At 41.1% G+C, this 21,388-nt stretch overlaps 1 protein-coding gene across 11 annotated transcripts in view; it reads right to left on the reverse strand.

Moving 5' to 3' along the window:
- The window catches only part of LOC117763646 (pleckstrin homology domain-containing family A member 7-like), a 125,629-nt gene extending 117,114 nt beyond the window's left edge, over positions 1-8,515 (reverse strand). For 4 of the 11 annotated variants that reach the window (XM_034588945.1, XM_034588940.1, XM_034588939.1 and 1 more), the window contains exons 1-3: positions 8,336-8,495; positions 8,119-8,195; positions 7,902-7,959 (exon numbers count right to left, since the gene is read on the reverse strand). In XM_034588945.1, coding sequence (XP_034444836.1) covers positions 7,902-7,959; positions 8,119-8,195; positions 8,336-8,418 — 218 coding nt within the window. In that variant the 5' untranslated portion in view covers positions 8,419-8,495. Of the gene's footprint in view, positions 1-7,901; positions 7,960-8,118; positions 8,196-8,335 lie in introns of all 11 variants that reach the window. The other 7 variants (XM_034588934.1, XM_034588932.1, XM_034588941.1 and 4 more) reach the window with 3 other exon arrangements.
- Positions 8,516-21,388: the final 12,873 nt, after the last annotated feature.

Raw genomic sequence — 21,388 nt, forward strand, 5'->3', positions numbered from 1 at the left:
CCTCGCCCAAAGATTCTGTAGATTCACATGCAGAATCTGGGAATAGAAATTAAAGGGATAGTTCACCAAAAAATTTAACTTCACTCATTCTCTACTCACCACTATGCCGATGGAGGGGTGGGTGAAGTGTTTGAGTCCACAAAACACTTCTGGAGTCTCAGGGGTAAACTTTACTGCAGCAGAATCCAATACAATGGAAGTCAATGGTGACCTAAACTTCAGACGTAATAAAACATCAGATAAAACATAACATGCCTCCATACTGCTCCTGTGGTGTCATCCAAGTGTCCTTAAGCTTAAAACACTTGGACGACACCACACAAGCAGTAAGGAGGCATGTTGTGTTTTTCCTGACTTCAATTGTATTGGGGACTGCTGCAACAAAGTTTAGCCCTGAGACTGAGATTAATTAATTATATAATTAATTTGTCAGAAAATGTCACAGAGTAATGAGGAATGTCCACGAAAATATCCCAAAGCCTCAACTGATTTCTCCACAACAATCAATCACTGATTTTCAGTCATTAATAAGAAAACTGAGAGAAGAAGCAAATCTTCACATCTGAGAAGCCAGAAACCAAACAATGTTTTACACATTTCCTTGAAAAAAACCTTGAAACCATCACTTTCACACAAAACAGTTTACAATTCATTAACTTTTGGACTGATTAATTGAGTGACAACTCATTTCAGCACAACAAAGTGAAATCTGAAATACCTACAAATGTTGGTAAGAAACAGAGAGTGACTGTGTTTCTGACCTAGAGCAGGATAATGACTGAGGACAGGGCTTAGGCCTGTGGGAATGAACCAGCTGTCTTCTGCCACCAACAGGCATCACATCTCTCTCAATTTCTGCATTACTGTGTGGGGTGTGTGTGTGTGTGTGTGTGTGTTCCTCTCCCTCCTGCCTCCCTTCAATTCCTTTCAGCGCAGGCAGTCATGCAGACGTTCCTGCAGGAGGTTTGATCCTCCTTGGATCTGATCGGCTCTGCTCCCCATCTCCCTGTCCCAGGAGCCCTCTGCTGGGAGTGGTTGCAGGACTAGGAGCAGGAGGACCAATCTAGAGGCCCCTCGGAGGGAAGGCACAACCACACACACCATGTCTGTTTGTGTCTATGTATACAAGTGTGAGCAAACACAAAGAGTGAAAGAGTTGGAACATTCATATACAAACACACGTCTTATACTTCTGAGGAGAGGTATGTGAGAGCGGGTTAAGCCGCAGTGGTAGAAGTTGTCAAACAAACTAAACAAATACACCACACTTGTCCTTAGGGCCACCTGAAGGGGTTTATTAAAGCAAGCCCAGGCAGAGAACGGGAGAAAAGATGTTTCTGTGGAGCATATCCACACCTTCCCTGAAATAAAACATGCCTTCTGACAAACTATGGTTCAGTGACAACATACTGAGGCCAGTTAACACAGCAAAGGACATGTTCCATGTTGTGTCTGTCTGATCGATCAGGTATGTTTGCACTGCAGTAATTTATTTTCATTGATTAAAGATAACAGCTATCTAGCAAGAGTAGTTTAACTCTGAAGTTATGGAGAACACATGGTGTAGTGTTTGTTACAGGAAATGTGTTTTCATTCTCAATTATTATTATTATTGTATGTTTAAATCATGAAATTAGTTAGTTAATTCATTAATTTCTCTGCTCATTGGCATAGCCGTGCAGTATGGTTTTGACCTCTGTGTGTGTGTGTGTGTGTGTGTGTGTGTGTGTGTGTGTGTGTGTGTGTGTGTGTGTGTGTGTGTGTACTAAATAACTCAACAATGCATGGCCATATTTTCACAAACTTGCTGTGTATATTATTTGGGAGTTAATATCCAGATAATTAACATTTAGAGCTGATTGGTCAAAGGTCACAAGTCACTAACTAAAATGCAATCTGAAAAAACACATTTCCTCTGAATCATCTCTGAATGAAAATAATAAGACTAATCAATAATTGAAACTATTGATCAGCAAACTATTCCTCACCATATGACGGGTGTAAACAAGATGGCAAAATAAAAAGCAACTACCATAGTCAAAGATGTCTTATTCAGAATATGATCAATAGTTGGAATAGTTCATGCAATGTCCATGTAAACATAGTCAATTACGACATAAATATTCAGATTAGTCTCTGACAATTTTAAAGCGAACAACGTCCTCAGTTTTACAGATTTAGACCAAGTATTGTTCTAACAGCCTATGAGCCCTAGAGGATCTTTATCTTACCGGGATTAAAAATGATAAATCAGAGAAACCTTTCCCACTCTGCTGTTAAATACATACTGTGCTGTATCAAACTGAGCTTCTTTTCTCACATTGATTTGCTTCCAAGAACTCTGTGAGTGTGCAAAGACAACGAAACGAACACAGAGACACACGGGGGGAGCTGTACTGTCCTCGTTGCAAGTAATAAAAGCATGAAAGACATACTTAGGATGGAGGAGGCTCCAGAGCAGACAGTGGTGGAGCCCTGGGGGGCTGTTATATAAACATGGCCTGTAGATAAATAGTCGCCCTTTGATGTGAATAGGATATTGCATTTCAGGGTTGTTATAATTTCCCCTTGTTATTTCTGTTATAAGAAATACCATTCATAAGCCCATTTAAAGTTTGGAGAAGGATACAGAAAACAAACTTGTCCCACTGAGCCTAAGATGGAGACAGTTCTGTCCTTGCTCTAGTTTTCCTTTCTCACCTGACATTTCTGAAGGAAGACATGAAGCAAAAGTTAGGACTGAAATCAAGATGTAAGATTAACATATTGTTCCCTATATTCTTTAACTAGTGGTCCAGGTCAGTATGAATTTGCTTTTAGGTTTTCCATTTTTGTTAAACTGTTAAAAAATACTTTTCAGTGTAAAATGTACTTTTCACTTTGTCATTATGTGATACCTGGTGGATGATAAAGCTGCAATAGTTAAAAAGAAGATAGGATCTGAAAACTTTCAGAATGCATTATATATCATTGTCACTAGCGTTAATCATTAAAGCCCCTGCAAGGAGTTTTTAACTGGTTATGCAATGGTCTCATTTTAATATTGCTGCCTCTTTATGAACTACAACAGCGCATGAGAAAATCAGGGAGAAAATTGGCTTTTTCTATAAACTATTTTTAATGTCTGTTGCTGGGAAGGATTACCCATGAGGTCAGAGCAACGATTTACGCGAGTCAGGCTGGAAAGGTCTAGGTTTAGGTGGAGGGAGAGGAAACAGAAGCAGGGAAAGCTAGCCGGGCTATGCACTAAGCTAAAGGTTTGGCTAAAGCTTGGGCTAAAGGCTAACCTGTACAGACCAGTGCTCCCGAATCGGTTCCTCGCCAACTCCAGAGGCCTGTACTACGAAGAAAGTTCCACATACCCAGGATATCTTTGTGATATCCAGGTGAACTTAACCTAACAATCGCAATCAGGTTAAGCTGTCACACGACGCTGGTTATCAACTCGGTAAGTCAACCCAGGTTTGTCCATCAAGATCTCAGCACGTGCACATGAAAAGGGGCAGTGTTTACTCCGCAGATTTCACAACGAGGAGCAAACTGTTATTTAGAAAGATACAGGCAACCACATTATCCAGACTAAAAGAAAAACAGTTACAGATGCTAATTTCAAAAAGGACAGCTGGTAAAAAAAAACTTCTGATTGTGTGAATGTAGCATGGAGCCCCCTGGTGACATTTGGGAAAAAATATATTATGTGGCCACAACATAATAACGCTTGGGAACAAGATAAATAACTCTGGGCCACGAGATATGAATCTGTTCTTTACTAACAAGACCTGTGGAACTGAACTGAAGAAGCCTCTTGATGAGAGATGAAACGTTTTATTTAATCACATGATGTAGCCTCCATGATGGGTTTTACTTTGACGCACACTGACTCTGATTGAGGACACACTGTGGTGGAATGGATTTCTCGTACCTGTATTAAACTGTATTACTCAACGGTTATGTTAAATCAGTTGTAATATTGTTTTTACTGACAAATATTATTTTATTTTTAAATGAATATGTTGAGTACTTTGATCTTTGACCCCCCCCTTGTCGCGTTTGGAGAAAGAAAGAAATGGCTATCTCGGTTTGCATTTGGAGCAGATAGAGACAGTGGAGTGAGAAGAGGATGTAAACTGATGCAGTCCTTGTTTCATGTTATATCATTACAGTAAAGTTGCAGTGTGTTCTTGGTGTGTGTCCTGACTCGCTACACGTTTGTCTTTTTTTCACTCCTTCCAAAACAAATGCACTTGCTGTGTGGACGGAGGTTTTTAAAACAGGTGACAATCGAAACACTACCGCTTTTGTGCACAGGGGTGCCAAAGTAAAAAAAAATTGAAAGTTCCTTGTAGGAGCTTGAATTAAGGGCTGCAAACAATGATCATTGTATTATTGATAAAGCTGCAGATCATTGATTAATGAACATCACAAGTGCTCACAACCCAAGTCGAAGTATTCCAGTGGATTTACTAATTCAAAATTGTAATTTATTCATTCAGAACTCGAAGTTCTGAATCCACACCACAATTGAATGGGTTTCTTTTTGCCTATCCTTCCATCAAGTTTCACAGAAATCCATTCAGTAGTTTTTTGCATGATCCTACTGACAAACAACAGACAGAGGTGAAAACAAGACCTCCTAGGTGGAGGTAATGAGGTATGAAACAGAGAGGGAACTTCATAACTGCGGCTCAAACAAACAAAGGCCAATCTGTGATCAAAATTGTTGGCTATATTCCCTCAAACCCCTAATTGAATAATTAACTTTGATTTGGGCACTTTAAATAATTCCCATAATTACCTATTTTTGTCTCCCTGGTGAATGCATGACATAACAAAAAGATTATTTAATTCTAGAAGGACATTACCTTTGGAAAATAACTACTTGATTTGGTGAACTCAACACTGATAAAATATTATCTTCAGATGGATTTTTAAATGTATTTTTATAGAAGGTGGAGATGATTTTCACTCTTCACTTTCATTTGTGAACATGTCCTTTCACTATTGTAGTAAATGTTATGGAAAAGGTCACTTTTCTGTCTTTTGGGACTCCCCTGAGGTCTCAGTCACTTGATGGTGTAAATCGCAAAAGAGACAACACAGCACATGGCTGTATCACAATGTGGTTTGTCTACATAAAGAATTAAGGCTGAAAATTCATTTATACTGTATAGTGCAGAACTGCTCCACAGCTTTCCAGCCAAAAAAAGCATCACAAGTGACACAACAACAACTGCCTGGTGAGAACCTGATGGCCAATTACAGTCCTGAATATGTGGCAGGGTTTCACTGTTAAAGGACATCTTAAACCAGAAATTCAAAAACACAGTAATTGCCAGTTTTATGTATTTTTCAGCAAAACCACACAGACACAGACACACACACACACACACACACACACACACACACACACACACACACACACACACACACACACACACACACACACACACACACACACACACACACACACACACACACACACACACACACACACACACACACACACACACACACACACACACACACACACCACTGCAAAAGCACAACGGCAAATCAAATCTGACTGAAGAATTCTAATTAACAACATCTAACACAACAAGACACTTATAATAAGCCGGAATTTTGACAACATTTACTCCAAATCTGAAAAGACAAACCTCTGTACTGAAGCATGAACCATCAACAGCAACATAACTGATCTTTGCCCTCAATGACACAATCACCTCCTCCATCCTAACACAACAGCAGGGCCTTAAAACAGCCGACTACTGACTGATTACAGTCAAATTTCCATCTGACATAGGCTTTAGAAAGAAAAGACATGAATATTCAACAAGCAGAGAAATCAGCCATCCACCATGGAGTCTTAGAAGCAAACCCACACACAGGAAAAAAAAAAACATGAAAGTAAGAAGGGTATGCTGAGGCATGGCTGAGCCAAAATATGTTCTGGAAAAATATTCGATTCAGAGGACTAATCTGAGCACATGTGCCTCTATGCTGCCTGACGTTTTATTACTTTTCACATAGCACATGATGATATTCAATAAAGCATTTGGATACATGAACCTTTGGCAAACAATAAAACTATAGCAACCAGACAAGACAACTTTATCGGCCACCAGAGATCATGGCTCTGCTTCGTCAGTGCCTCAGAAAGTTTTCTCATCCAAAATGAAAGAGGATAGAGGATTATCAAAGGCCGATGACAATGTTTGATGATTTATCCAACATAATCTAATCTAGACCCAGATATATGAATACATTGATGAATAAATACATCAATCCAACAGTTAATAATCCCTGGAAGAGTAAAGAAAAAATTTAGACTAAGCTTCTAGACCATGAAGCAACTCTGGCACAAACACAAGCGTATATCTAAAGCGTTTGTCCTTTGATGGTTGCCGGTGGCTGGAGTCGATCCCAGCTGACATTGGGCGAGAGGCGGGGTACACCCTGGATGGTCACCAGTCTATCACAGACAAACGTGATGCTCACATTCACACCTATGGGTTATTTAGAGTCCCTAATTAACCTAATCTGTGGACTGGAGGAGCTGCAGTACCCAGAGACAACCTCGGCAGACAGGGAGAACATGCAACGTCCAACATGCACCAGTACAACTAATCAGTATAAGGACCCCGGTGATATCGAGTGCAAGTTGATATAATAAAGTAATAAAGTGCTTATGGAAATGTTCCACAAATGTGTCATGACAGGCATAGAGTCTCAGGTAGTTTTTGTCTCCGAGTTATGATGTTAAAGCGCTCTCATATTCAGACTTTAAAAAAATAAAGAGATTAGTCTTGTTGTTTTGTGATCAGTAGTTAATACTAGTTATGAGTATGGAAAACACCTTATTTCTAGCAGACAGACTGTTCAGGGTCATGAGAGTGGTGGGAGGGTCAGATCCAGGGACCCAGCACATCATGAGGACCCTAATGCCAGCAAAGAGCATGAGGACCCTTTTAAATATGTATGTATGTATATATATATATATATATACACATATATATAGTACATTCAGTGTTCCCCCCCAACAGTAAGATGTATACAATGTATGGACAGTACAGACCAAAACACACTTTAAGTAGCACTACCGAGACTAAAACACCCTTTGTGTGGGAGAGTGTGTTTTAAGAGGTTAATTGATAATGAAATAATCAACAGAAGAGTATCACCCAATACTTCCTCAAACGTTGGTAAGTTATCAGCCTCGAACACCCGGTGTCGCTCCGATTGCAGTATGTAAACACTGGAAAGTGTGTATACAATATGTTATGTGTGAGTATACTGTATGTCTCACAGAGGTAGTTCTGGAAAATGAGCAAAAGGAGGGAATAAGGTGAAAAGCAAACTGGTACCACAGAATCTCTGTGTCATCATTGTCTTATACTCCAGTACACAGGCTCACACACTCCAGTATACAAACTCACACACACCAGTAGAGAAGCTCACACACACCAGTATACAAGCTCACACACACCAGTAGAGAAGCCCACACACACCAGTATACAAGCTCACACACACCAGTAGAGAAGCTCACACACACCAGTATACAAACTCACACATACTCCAGTATACAAACTCACACACACCAGTAGAGAAGCTCACACACACCAGTAGAGAAGCTCACACACACCAGTATACAAGCTCACACACACCAGTATAGAAGCTATGTAGCTGATCTGAGAACCAGAGCTGATAGAGAGCAGAGGGGTCACCATGGGGTCAGCAGGTAAATCACTCCCCATATTAAGCCACTGTCCCTGCGGTCACTACCTCTGCTAGCAGCGGGGGAATTAGAGGCAGGAGCCACATTAAGCCGCACGGTAACTTCAGTAATGCGCAGGTGACCGCAGCACTACCACAGGCAGCGGTGGTGATGGAGCGGCACTTACTTTATGAAGAAACTGGCCCCTTCGTCCGTGAAGCCCTCCTCCCATCCCCGGGGCAGATCTGAAACGAAAGCCACACACACTTGTTCGTGACACCGGGAAGTTTCTCTTCCCTCGCTCGGCCCCCGGCGGCCGCGGGCCCCGACACGAAGTTCGACACACTGAACAGGAACACGCTAAAGTAAACAGGAGGTCAAACAGCCCCCGCGGAGCGAGCTACCTGAGCGGATCATGTGTCCGGAGTTCACCGGCTCGGCGGAGCGGGGATGGATCCAGGTGGTGGCCCGCGTCTCGTCGCTGCCGCGCGGACACACGGGGTCGGGTGGGAGAGAGGGAGAGAGAGAGGGGGGGGGGGAAGAAAAACACCTGTTACACCGCCGAGAAGGAAACAACTCCCGTCACACGGTGCGGTAAAGCGTCGCACTGCCCCCACTCACTTGATGAAGAAGACCCGGCCGTCCTCGCACACACCGTACGCCCAGTGCTCAGGTAAGGTGTCCCGCCCGACAGGCGCCGCCATGATCCGGTGTGAGGTCCTGCTTCACCTCGCTCCCTCTCCATCGAGTCTCCAGGGAGCGATCACCGCTAGGGCCGGCGCTGCCTTCAGGGACCGCTCTGAAGCCCGGACGTCTCGCACTCACTCACTCACTCCGACATGCAGGAGAAGAATGTCTGGAGGACGAGTCGATATATAGATTTTGTTTTTGTTGCACGTTAGATTAGATGTATTTAGCACAGGCAAATTACGAGTAATAATAAAAAAGTGCAGGTAGAGGCGAGAATCCAGTGGGCTTATTCTGAAGCCTCTACCTAAACATTGTAAACATTGGTCAAAATTAGAAAAATGCAAAGTTGACAGGCAGAAAATAAACTGACTACCTGTGAAGTTAAGCAAATTAACAATATCATGCATAGTCCAAGAAAAACAAGAAAAAGAGCAGAAGATGTGTGTATGTGAAGTGGACAAGTGTGCAGATGCATGACGTGCACGCCTGAGTGGAAGTGTGTGTTGTTGAGGGGGGGGGGGGTAATAATTAAAAGCAAATTATCTCCAGGCAACACAACATAAAGAAGAAAAGCTACAGAGCAGCATCTTTTGTAATTATAGATCATATAGATTATATATGATCTATCTTCTTCTATATTATAGAAGAGTGGTTCTTTGCCACCTGTGAAAAGCCATCCCGTAATTTGTCTCCCCTATAAATCAAATTGAAAATGGATCTCTCCTCTCTCTAGTAGGATGAAGATGTGAAGATTGACAAGTTAAATAAAAGTGGACCTGTGAATTTGGCAAACCATTGCTGCCTCATTAAGATTACAATTATAATCTGGTTTAAAAAGGTTTGATGTACATGTAATGTGATATTTGTGCACTGTGATATTTCTGGATATTAAAAGGTTTCTAAAGGCATAAAGCTACATTTGACAAAAACTAAATCTAAAAAAAGGAGAAAAACAATTAGATGTACAGAACCGTACAGAACCTCTAAATGTGTTTTCTTATATTTAGAACAGATGACACAGTTTGGTTGGTGGAATGGTTGAGGTTTTGCCAAGAGAATATGAGACATGTGAATGTTAATATTTCTAAAATGGCCCTGGCTATTGCCCTGCTTATGTTAATTTTAACGAGATGAGAGGCGATCAATTTTAGGCAACTAAAGGGTTCAAGACACTGTAAACACAAAACCCCTCAGTTAGTTTCCAAAATCTCTCTCCTAGTTTCCTGTCAGCTTCTCTAAAAGAGGTCAAATGCTGTAAGTATGTTTATAGGAAACAAATTGAAAGTTTAAAACTAACAAAACTTAATGTGAGGATACTGGTTAAAAAAAAAAAAAACAGTCATGTTTAAATATTTTTTTCCTTAGAAATGTATCTGATTGGTTATTGAAAGTGGGCAGGTTGAGGGTGTTTCATTTGTGCATGTTCACAGAAATTCCCCTAATGGCTGAGATGATGCATGGAGACGATGCTTTATCTGAAGTCAGGTTTACCATCTTTGCACATGGAGGAGTAATTAGTTCCTAGGCCCTTGTTTTTGACACCGAAGCTTAAAGACTCAGAGGGTGAAGATGACAGGGATGGTGGTTTGATTTCACACTAACCAGTCATGATGTCCCCACAAGAAACATAGCCTACATAAATATAGTTTTAAATAATTTAATATTTTGTTGCAATCAGTGAAATATAGAAACCTGTAACCAAAACGAATTCCTTATAAATGGAAAAAGGGTAACTAGGAAATCTTTTAAAGTTGTACCATTTCCCACAGCACTTGAAGGCATCTCTACAGTCTGCATCCGCAGAGAAAACCGAGATGAGAAGAGGAGATGCTGTGCCAGTGTTTTCTCTGGCAGCTTTCAGGCAAAGTGAAGGAAATATGTGCTGAATGTGTGTTCAGGGGCCACTTGAATATTTAGATGATTTAACTGCGAGGGGAGGGGACTGATTATGAGATTAAATACTTTCTTCAAACAGTCAGAGACCTCATCAGGAAAAAGCTTTGATTTGGAAGTCCTTTGATTCTCAGCCAGGTCAGTCCTTTTGTTCGACACTTCATAGTAGAGGCTGTGTTGGTGGAGCTGTTTTTGTAATGAAATCATTTCTCGGAATAATATCAGCTGGTGAATCCCAGTAAGGGCCTCTCCACTGGAGATAGTAAGACTATGTGTGAAAATCTATTTGATGACTGCATGAGGTCACAGATGGAGCCTGTTTAATTCGTTTAATTCCTCAGTGGAGTAAAAATGTGTTGACACTGTCATTCTGTTGTAATGTGAGTCATTTATCCAAATATAGTATTCAGAGAAATGGCACATCATGAGAAACGTTTGTGACATTAACACACAAGTAATATGTGTTCCAATTTATTAATTGTACAGCCCTTTAAAGTTTAACAATAAAGAAAATATGAGAACATGCAGTAACTAAACAGTTAAAACAAACTCTGACTTTAACTTAGTTAAACAGAGCTCAAAATATAGATGCAGATGATTAATCTTTATAACTCTAATTACCCTTGTTACATGGAAGGAGCTGTGTAACTTGGTAGTAAATAGAGGCCAAAGTTCTTTTGGTCAGGAGTTTGATACATCAGTTATAAGTGGTGATTCATTTCCAGACGTTTTTTTCAAACTTCATATACGAGAACAGGAGTAACAAACGTTTCTAGTTACTCTCACTCAGACTGTTTACAGGCATGTTTAGATGGCGTAGAGTAGCGATTTTCCAGAAACGATTGTCACAGCGATTCCATTCCATTTTCATTTACTGCTACTGGATTAAAATAAGATATTCCCCTAAATGAAAAAAAAATGTCATGGTTATTTTGCAAGGTTTCATACTTACATTTATTCTTTGCCCCTCAGTGGTCGCCATGATGATTTGCTTTTTCCAGCTTGTACAGCATTCTGCAATTTCCGTGGGGGGGGGGGTCCTGAATACACTACGGTTGAAGGGGTGTTTGAAGGGCTAGATGGCCACTACCCCTATATCACATAGAGAAATGGAACAACACTTAGGGGTAGGGGCCAAGTGGTAGGGCTGAGGAGTGTATTGGGACAGGGCATTCGACAGTGTATGAAGATGGACGACAAGACTGCTTCCCAAAAGTCACCTGACTGTAATAATAAACTAAGATGTCAGTGGGAAGCTGCTATCCAACAATAACCTCAGTGTGCTGGTATGTCAGTTAGGCTCTTCTGTTTACATGCAGCAAACAGGTTAGTGTAGGTTTTCCTCAGTGGCTCATTAAGGTAAATAAGAGCCTCTGTCAGTTTGTCAGACATCGTTTGTTCTGAGTCACCCATCAGGAACTCTGAGCTCATTGGAATTTCATCCTCCGCTGGGACTCCACATCCTGGAGACGTGTGGTGGCGTGCTCGCGACAACATCCCCACACGTTTCCCATGCAGCCCTATTATTTTGAAATCCACACTTGAAAGAAAAACAGCTCACCTGAGTTGTTGTCAAGTTCACGCTCAGCAGGAATTTCCTTCGCCAAAAACAGTCATTTCCCAAAAAGGTGGAACACAGTGTGGAGGAGCAGAGAGATACCGTTGGTATTCATGTTCAGTTCCCTGGAGCCCTGGAGCACTTGGAAAGACACACAACTAGTTTTTTTTTTAACAATATGTTGAACATTCTGGCAGGAAGTTTGTTGCTTTTTGTTATTTGTCATTTCTCAGTTTCAGTTGAGCCCATCATCAGGCTTAATTTGACCGTTCATCTAAAATGCCCTGACCATGTAGCAGCAGTGAAAGCACCCTGTACCCCTATCTGGTGACTTTTGTTTTGCATGGGTTTGATAACCCCTCCCCCTTGTTCAGCCGGCAGCATGAGGTTTTGGAGGCACCTTCACAACAACACAAGAAACTCCTGAGGCAGAGTGAGCTGAAGGGCAGGTAGAGGTCAGCTGAAAGCTCTGGAGACGGGTGTTTTTTTTCCCACCATACCAGTGTATTTGTGGGAAAAGATAAAGTGCTCACATAATGGAAAACAATGAGAGACTTATGCAGTCAAGTATCCTGGCTGACACGTCAGTATGTCAAAGCCAATAGTACTGTACTGCAGTGTGTGTGTGTGTGTGTGTGTGTGTGTGTGTGTGTGTGTGTGTGTGTGTGTGTGTGTGTGTGTGTGTGTGTGTGTGTGTGTGTGTGTGTGTGTGTGTGTGCGTGTGTGTGTGCGTGTGCGTGTGTGTGTTCAGGTGCCTGTTGCTGTTCAAACTTCCACACGAGGAAGCAAATGTAAATTTACTTTAAAGCACGTGCAGATCTGTGAGTTAACAACAGATACATCTCTCTGATAACATTTGAAATATAATGAATCGAGGAAGTTTTTGTTTTTGTTTGCTTCTGTTGTCATGGAGGCGTGAGAAAGTTTCTCTGGCAGGTGGCCATTCAAAAAAGATTCATTGTACATCATTTGTAATTCACGGCAAATTCGATGGGAAGACGCTGAATAAAATTGAACTGCACACCCATCGGGCCCTGGGGATTTTCCACTTTACCCTGATGTTATGGCTTCGTAGATCTCAGAAACTGAGATCGGCCTGTTGCTGAAAGATGTTTCATCAAGTGTGGGATAGTTTATGTTGTCAGGAGGGTTGTCCTGCTCCCAAGTGTCTGCTGGGCATTCAGACGAATCGGAGTAGAAGTTAAAAAATGATTCAATATCTCTCTGAGAGAACAACCGCAGTAGGTGATTTTATTGTAATAATAAATCCAAAAAGCAGCAACTGAACGAGCTTGAAAGACGAGAGGTTTACTTGCTTTTCCCCTCTTTTTAAAAATTCTGCCTGGAGGTGCAGGTGTCTGTTGTACCATGTCGGGGTTGGGGATGTTGCATATACTGTAGATTGTCTAATTATAGAATTTCCTCATGTCAGAGAGTTTTATTGTGATGCATGCAAAATGATCTGAAGTAAGCTTATAATGGACTTTGGGCGTTTTATTGATTTAAAAAAAAATAATTGAAGTTGTTGTCAGAAAACATTGGGGAATGAATCACTGCCTTGAAGGAATACAGCATTTATTCAGATTGATCTCTAAAGATGAGGCTGCGTGGTGTTCACATGACTTCACCTTTTTAATAACAGTCTGTCATCCACAAGAACAAAAAACTATCCGAGAATAAGTCTGTTGACATCATTAATGATTGTTTTCAATTATCATTCAATCGTTTCGACGGATAAAAAAAACGAAACTACAAAATCTAAATTTAATCAGAAAACCATCAGACCACCAGGGCTTATAAACTTGATTACATGACAATTTTGTATTTATTTAAATTAGCTTTAAGTGATTTTTAGACTACGTCAGGTCCTCATTTTGTGCTGGTTTCTCAACAACCTTTACTTTACACAGAGTCGTTTGATCCATTACTAATAGGAGGAAGTGGAGACACGTCGTCCATATGTATTTACAATCTAAGGTCTAAATTGTGGCTGCCTGTTGCTACCATCTAATCCCTTACATCACAGAAGGTGGTCTCCCACTTTTTTCCGTACAGTGTACGTTTCAAAATGACTGAACAGCTCTGAGGAAACCTGCTGCCTGTGAAATATGAATGAGGGAGTTCTTACATTTTGATAACTCAGTTCCTGTTGGCAGGGGACAGTCCAAACCTGTGTTTTGAATTTGGGTAAACAGGGTTAATCTGCAAGGTCACTGGAGTGTTTTCTTATGATTTACCTTTGTGATTTAGAGACATAAATCCTGCTCAGCCCAGAGTCAACACTAGCTCATAGAGAGGGTACTGTGTTACAGCTTCATTTATACTCATTTTTGTTACAGGTTCTTTCTGCAGAATTTGTGTTGTCCTGCCACCAAACACTACAACTAGAAAATCCTGAACCAAATATGTATATATACTGCAAGCTAGCTTATCAAAACAGAAGTTGGAGATGATAAAAGGTGTGCAAAAAACCATCCATCTGTCAATCCAACCAGAATAAAAGAATGATCACTTGAAACTATTACTTGTATGTATTGTATTGTGGGTCTGATGTAAACTGGAGGGTTACTGATTAAAACCTCTGGTGATAAAACTCAAACTGCTCGTTGTGTTGAAGACAGCACATATCAACTCTGTTCTCCATATTCTGGCTAATTCACCACAAAGGGAAGTAACATTGGAGGTTTTGTGATAATTATTTGTTAGAACAGTGGATTACGCACAACAATTTCCTCACAATGAAGGAATTCTGAAGCAATTTATGGCTAATCCAACCTGTGTTTGTTTAACAATACCACAAAGCCTGGTCTGGCGTCAGGCCCTCAGAACACTGCCCTCAGACAGAGAGAGAGAGACCGTCAATAACTCCTCCTCTGGCAGACTCTCTCTCTCTCCCCCCCCCCCCCCCCCCCCCCTCTCTTGGTGTAATGGGTAACCAAGGCTGTCAGGGATGAGTCGGACGATCTTTGCCCTTGTCCACGTTGCGTCAACATTTGTTGGCAAAGCAACAATAAACCTTCAGGTGGCAAAGGAAATTCAGCAATGCTTACCCTCTGTAAACCACACAGTGTCTTATGTAAATGTGTGGTGAATAATGCATGGCTCGGCTCCATAGCAGAGCTTGGGACTTGTGTGAGAGCCTGCAGTCCAGACGGAGCTCCACCACTTCTGCTCAGGCTTCCTGCATTTGAAAACTCAATTTATCACCTGAGGGAGACTGGTGGATTCAGCATCTGACCTTTAGACTCTAACCAACTATCAGAGAAACAGAAATGCTCTAACATCAGTTAGGACTTCTGTTGTTCCATGTAGTGATGGACTGTTAGAAACTGAAATGGTTACTTCTGACATTTGCATTTCTCCAATCACTGTCAGCAGCTAAACACGGGAAATAGCTGAGAGTTTGTGTTTAATCGTTGTTGTTCAAAAGAGTAACACAGAACCTAACATCAGGACCATAATAATAATAATAATAATATAACTTGAATTTATACAGTTCCTTTCAAGAGACCCAAGGTCGTGTATCAGTGGTAGAGGATAGAATGCTCTGAACTCATGGTTCACCCACTAGCTTTTCTTCAGCAGTCCAAGGTTTTCTCACAGTATCACATTACCAAAGTTCACTGAGATGACACCACAGCAAGATTCATGTACTGAAGGAGGCAGTGGGATGTGGTCAAAAGCTCTGGAAAAACCTTGAGTGGACAATATTCTGTCCCTGTGAAAATACAAAAACAGAAAACTGTCACTTTAAGAAAAAATATTTTATCCTAATCTATTTTATATTATTTTGTTGTTTCTGTGTTAGATAAGCAGGTTGTGTCTCTTCAGTAGAAACTGCAAAAACAATCTGGGGGCATTTTCTGCATTACTCTGTCTCCCTCTGGTGGAAGTCACATGTCACATCCAGCATTTAAATGTCAACAATATACAAAAAGGTGAAAAGCATAAAATAGATTTACAGAGACGAAACATTTTAATTTCCAACATATTTCTTTTATGTGTTTTCATCAGATGCTGATTTAGACTTTAGACAAAAGCAGCAGCAACAAGCCAGCGAGTAAATCAAATGTGTCAGAACATGGCAGAGCGTTAATACCAACAAACTGCACTGAGGTCTGGGGAGTGAACCACATTTCTCTTACAACAGGAGGGTAAATCTTGATTTTAGTGCAAAAAAATAAAACACAAAAGGTTCTATACAATCAGATTACTTCAAGTAAAATGTTGCATGACTGACAACTGATGTAACTTTCCTGACGCCATACGGCAAACTCTTATATCGATGCATCCTTCAACAATCAAGCCCCTTCGTATATCAAAGAGCTCATAACCCATATTATCCAAATAGATCCCTTCGCTCCCAGAACACAGGCTGTCTTGTGGTTCCAGCAGTCTGTAAGAGTCGAGGTGGAGCCTTCAGCTACCAGGCTCCTCTGCTGTGGAACCAGCTCCCACTCTGGGTTCGGGAGGCAGACACCATCTCTACATTTAAGGTTAAACTTAAAACGTCTCTCTTTTTGATAAAGCCTATAGTTAGTTCTGGATCAGGTGAGTCCTGAACCATCTCTTAGTTATGTTGCTTTAGGCCTAGACAGCTTGGGGAACTCCCATCATGCATAATAATAATATAACCTATTATTAATTTATGATTATATGAATTGTTGCTGCTATCATTAATAATCAATAACATCTTTACACTCTTATTGTTTTTCATTATAACTGGTCAGAGCTGTTACCTGATGGTGCACAAGTGTTCCTGGTCTCTCTCTCATTTATTTACTATTTTCAAGAAAAATATATAAATTAGTTGAGGGATATAATTGTTAGTTGTAGCTTTAATAAATCAAGTCAAATATCTGCCCTCATCAAAATGAACAGGGTTCTATTTCAGTTAACCCTTACATAGTGTTTGGGTCAACTATGACCCTTTTTGACATGTGACAGCAGTAAACATACCCTTAATGTCATTCTTTTAGCCTGAGATTTGATGACTTTTCATAAAGTCACACCAAATACACAAACATTTTAATATTTTAAAATTGTATACTTTCTTACAGGTAGCGGGACAAATAATAATATTGAATTGCCTATTGGTGTGTAAACACATAATAATAATCCTGTAGAATAAAAACATGTGTATTGCACCACTAGGCACACATAATAATACAAATATAAACGAGGAATAATAATATGTGTAATGCATTGCCTAGTGGTGTGTGAAAACATGACACACGCACAGATTGTCCAGTTGTTGGTCAGATTGAAGTCCACTCAGAAAGATGAGCAGTTTGATTCTATTACCTCTGGTCATTCCACTGTAGTGATTGTAGCTCCACTTGTCCATTTGTTTCTAAATGGTTCCAACAAATCTATTGTTACAATAGATTGACCACTGCTGCTGGTCAGTCAGAAGATGATCCATCAGCTGGATCAGAGCTGCAAATCCCTCAAAAGCAGTTTAGTGGATTGGATTGGATTACAGTGATATTGTTGCTCTGTTTCAGTCTGTTGATCTAAGATCATTTTTTTGTTTACATAATTCTTTCTTCCCTTGTCAGTGTAGTCATTTTGGAATACACAGGTACATTTATATCCTAACCCTTAATTTCTCCAAATGCTTCTGTATCGACAAGAAATGAATGAATTAATGAAAGACCAGGGGGTCAGAGGGTTTGGGGGCTCATGGTCTTCACTCATAGCAAATCCCCAAAAGAAGATGAGAAACTAAACTAAACTACTGCAAAAAGATACAAGCACAGCCACAAACAGTCACAAAACAACCACAAACAGTCAGATAACAACCACAGAGAGATATAAAACAACCACAAAGAGATACAAAACAACCACAGAGTCACAAAACAATAACAAAGAGGCACAAAACAACAACCAAGATGTATTGAAGACTAAAACAGATGCACATGATGAGGAAGAACAACTACAAACCAATATAAACTATGTAAACCCACCTCAAATGACAAGGTCTCATGGTTGTTTTGTGTCTCTTTTGGTGTGGGAGTGTTGTAGGAGGGGTGGGGGGGCCTTGTACAAGTCTGTGCCCAGGGGCTCATAGTTTAATGACCTGTCTTCTCCAGTATGAGCGTGCAGCGACTGTGCAAATTGTAAAAAACCCAAATCTTCTCGCTCAGACACAGGTACGCTTCGAAATAATCAATCAAGTTTTAAAGATTGCTCTTTTTTCTAACCATGTCCAGACCTATATCGCTGTTTCAGTTACAAATGAACAGCAAATGACTGACAACCTTTTGTTTTTATGTTGCTCTTGCCAGTGTAACCACAGGAGGGCAGCAGAGTTACACACAGTCGTATAGTTGCATATAAGTGGCTACACAGTGGGTTTTTTTCTATATTTAGTCTGAGATACAGATAATCCTGTATGTCCAAATATGTTACGGTGATGAGGAGGCTCCAAACATGTAATTCATGCTGTGACAGTGTGAAACACTTTATAACAAATATAAAAAACCTCTAATCTGTATATTTCTGAATTATCTGCTGATATTACTGTTAAAAAAAATTTAAGGGCATTTTAACATCTTTGTTTTGACATATTAACTGTTAATAATTCAACAAAGGACACAAACTACATGTACTTCTAGTTTGATAGTGAGGAAATAAAGAGGTTCACATGATCATGGAACTTGTGTGACGTTTTCATACGTCACTGTGTGTGTGTGTGTGTGTGTGTGTGTGTGTGTGTGTGTGTGTGTGTGTGTGTGTGTGTGTGTGTGTGTGAGTGTGCATGTGTGTACGTGTGTGTGTACGTGTGTACGTGTGTGTGTACGTGTGTGTACGTGTGTGTACGTGCATGGTATCATGCACCAGAGGAGATGTGTGTCCCCCTGTGGCTCTACTGTAACATTACACCAACTCAGACCCACCTGACAAACAGACACTAAACACAGTGAGTACACTGTGTTTAGTGTCTGGATGTTGGTCAGACATAATAATAAGTGTTTACCACATCTACAACGATACTCCTAATACATACTTATCACATGGATTGCATGTTTTGGATAATAATGACTCAGGATGATAATTATAGTGGGTGTTTCTTGATATAAACTGGTGTTTTTATTCATCCTATTAAAGTGAAACTAAACCACTGGTTATTTTGGCCCCTGGAGCCACTTAAAGGGACCTTGAAGATAATCAACAAGCCACACCAGGTAAATATAAGTGAAATATTCATGTTAAAATCATACAAACTTTTGGGAAGTAGGAGCACGACTCAAATTAAGGATAAATGATGAGAGGATTTTGCGTGAGAGTGTGCAACTCTGTGTCAAGGGGATATGCCTTGTGTCGTATATTCACAAACTGTGTGTGAAATACATAGGACGAGTAGCCTGCCTACAATACACTGGACAATACACAGAACAAGTATTTCTTTGCCTCTGTGTTACATGCAGTCTGTCTGTATGAGCTGGACTCAGACACAATAGCTGCTGTAGGGTTGCATCATCAGCTAATTGTGACCCAAGAGATACCCCTCTCTGGCAGCCATAGTGAGAGGGGCAGCCGTCTGTGTGTGTGTGTGTGTGTGTGTGTGTGTGTGTGTGTGTGTGTGTGTGTGTGTGTGTGTGTGTGTGTGTGTGTGTGTGTGTGTGTGTGTGTGTGTGTGCGCGTGTGTGTGTGTTGCTGTTTCCGCCGCTGCTGCAATCACCTGCAATCCTTTCAATGCCTCGCCACTCCTGCCGGTTGCTTGGAGACGGGGTCGTCTGGGCCACAGAGCTAATGATGCTGGGAGAGGATGAGGAGGAGGAAGATGGAGACAAAGAGAGGAGAGAGGAGTGGGTTCCAGAGGAGGAGAAGAAAGGGGGGAAAGTGGATGCAATAACACATGAGAGGGTGGTGCGTTCAAGGTCCAGGTGGGAAGTCACAGGTTCAACCACTTCCAATAGCCGCATGCATCTTTGCTGAAGTGTTGTTGAGCAGGACTCCAAGCTGCTCGCTCACTGGGAGTTTACTATGGATTAAAGCACCATGTAGTGTTTTCATCAACTGCACCATCACAAACAGGGATGTCAGGCTGGGAGAGATTAGATGGACAAACATCCCCCCCACCACCACTCTGACCTCTCACATAACACACACAAAGTGAGTGTTTTTCCACTTCTCAGCTCACAGCCAGTCATCAGGTCTGCTTCGAAAGCCTCTGGAACATCTACGCTCATGACAAACAATTCCTCCGGCTTGCATCATGGAGAAATACACTTTTGTGTTGGCTGTAAACAACATGTTTATGATGCAAGTAAAGCTCTGAACACTAAGGCCCCAGATTACCAGGTTCTCACAACAAGTACCGCACATGAGACCCTCTAACTGAGTAAGTATTCAAAAAACAAATAATGATGCATTTTCTTTTGCATTTTGTTTTGGTTTCATTTGGAGCCATTAACCTCACCAAAGAACCCGAGTTTATTCTTAGTGGGCAAGAGCAGCAGGAGATCAATTAACATGAGCAACACGGGGGAGGGAGGGAAGGTGGGAGGACATGAGCAGAAGACCCACCGCTCGGTTGACACAGCAACAGTGTCAATGATTGCTCGCCTTTGCACCATGTTCTTTGTGTGTGTGTGTGTGTGTGTGTGTGTGCGCGCGTGCGTGTGCGTGTGTGTGGGTGGGAGGTGAGGAGAGCAGTGGAGACCTGCTAATTGATTTCATCCCTCAGGGAAGTCATTTCATCATACTTGGTGTTTTTAACCCTTGTCTTATGGCAGCCTTACAGCACTCAGTCTGCATGGAGACTCACAGCCCCGAGGGAAATTATAACCCTGTGTGTGAGAGGGAGAGAGAGAGAGAGAGAGAGAGAGAGAGAGACAGAGAGACAGAAAAAGAGGGAGACTAGGTACATGAGAAGGGGGCGATGAAGCGATAAAGGAGCCCTGAAATATCTAAGCTAAAATCCACCTTTGTCTCTTTTGAACAATATCCATCTGCTGCACACATTAAACTGGATCTTAAGTATTCTATATAAGACAAAGCAAATCACATCACCAGAGACCACTTCTGCACAGATTTGATGATTTGCAGTTTGGTTTGATTATGTTTGACAGAAAACTGAACCTTTTTCCAGATGTTGAGGTTAAAAATATTGTTTTTATTTCAACAGCACAAATGACATCTCAGTGATAAGACGGACATAACTACAGGCTGGAAACAGCCACTAAAATGATGTTGGAACAATGTTCTAATTCATAAAGATGACTAAGAAATTACACTTTTCAGCCAAATAATCTCAGCTTTTAGATTTTCTAGACTTTTTTAAAGTAGGCATCATCAAATCAGAGCTGACTTTGGAAAGAGTGCAGTGTGAGAGGACAGTGCTTCTGACGCACTAATGAAGCATGATGTACTTCAGCCTCAGCACATGTGGCAGTCACGGAGGTCATCGTGTTCTCTGGTTGCTCTGTCAGGAGACCTTGCACCCAGACTGGGTGTGTCTGAACTGGGTGACAGATTAAACTGATAAAACTTCAGTGCTGGTTCAAGGGGCTTCCTCGTGTTGT

Source organism: Hippoglossus hippoglossus, chromosome 6 (genome assembly GCF_009819705.1).
Source record: "Hippoglossus hippoglossus isolate fHipHip1 chromosome 6, fHipHip1.pri, whole genome shotgun sequence".
NCBI lineage: Eukaryota > Metazoa > Chordata > Actinopteri > Pleuronectiformes > Pleuronectidae > Hippoglossus > Hippoglossus hippoglossus.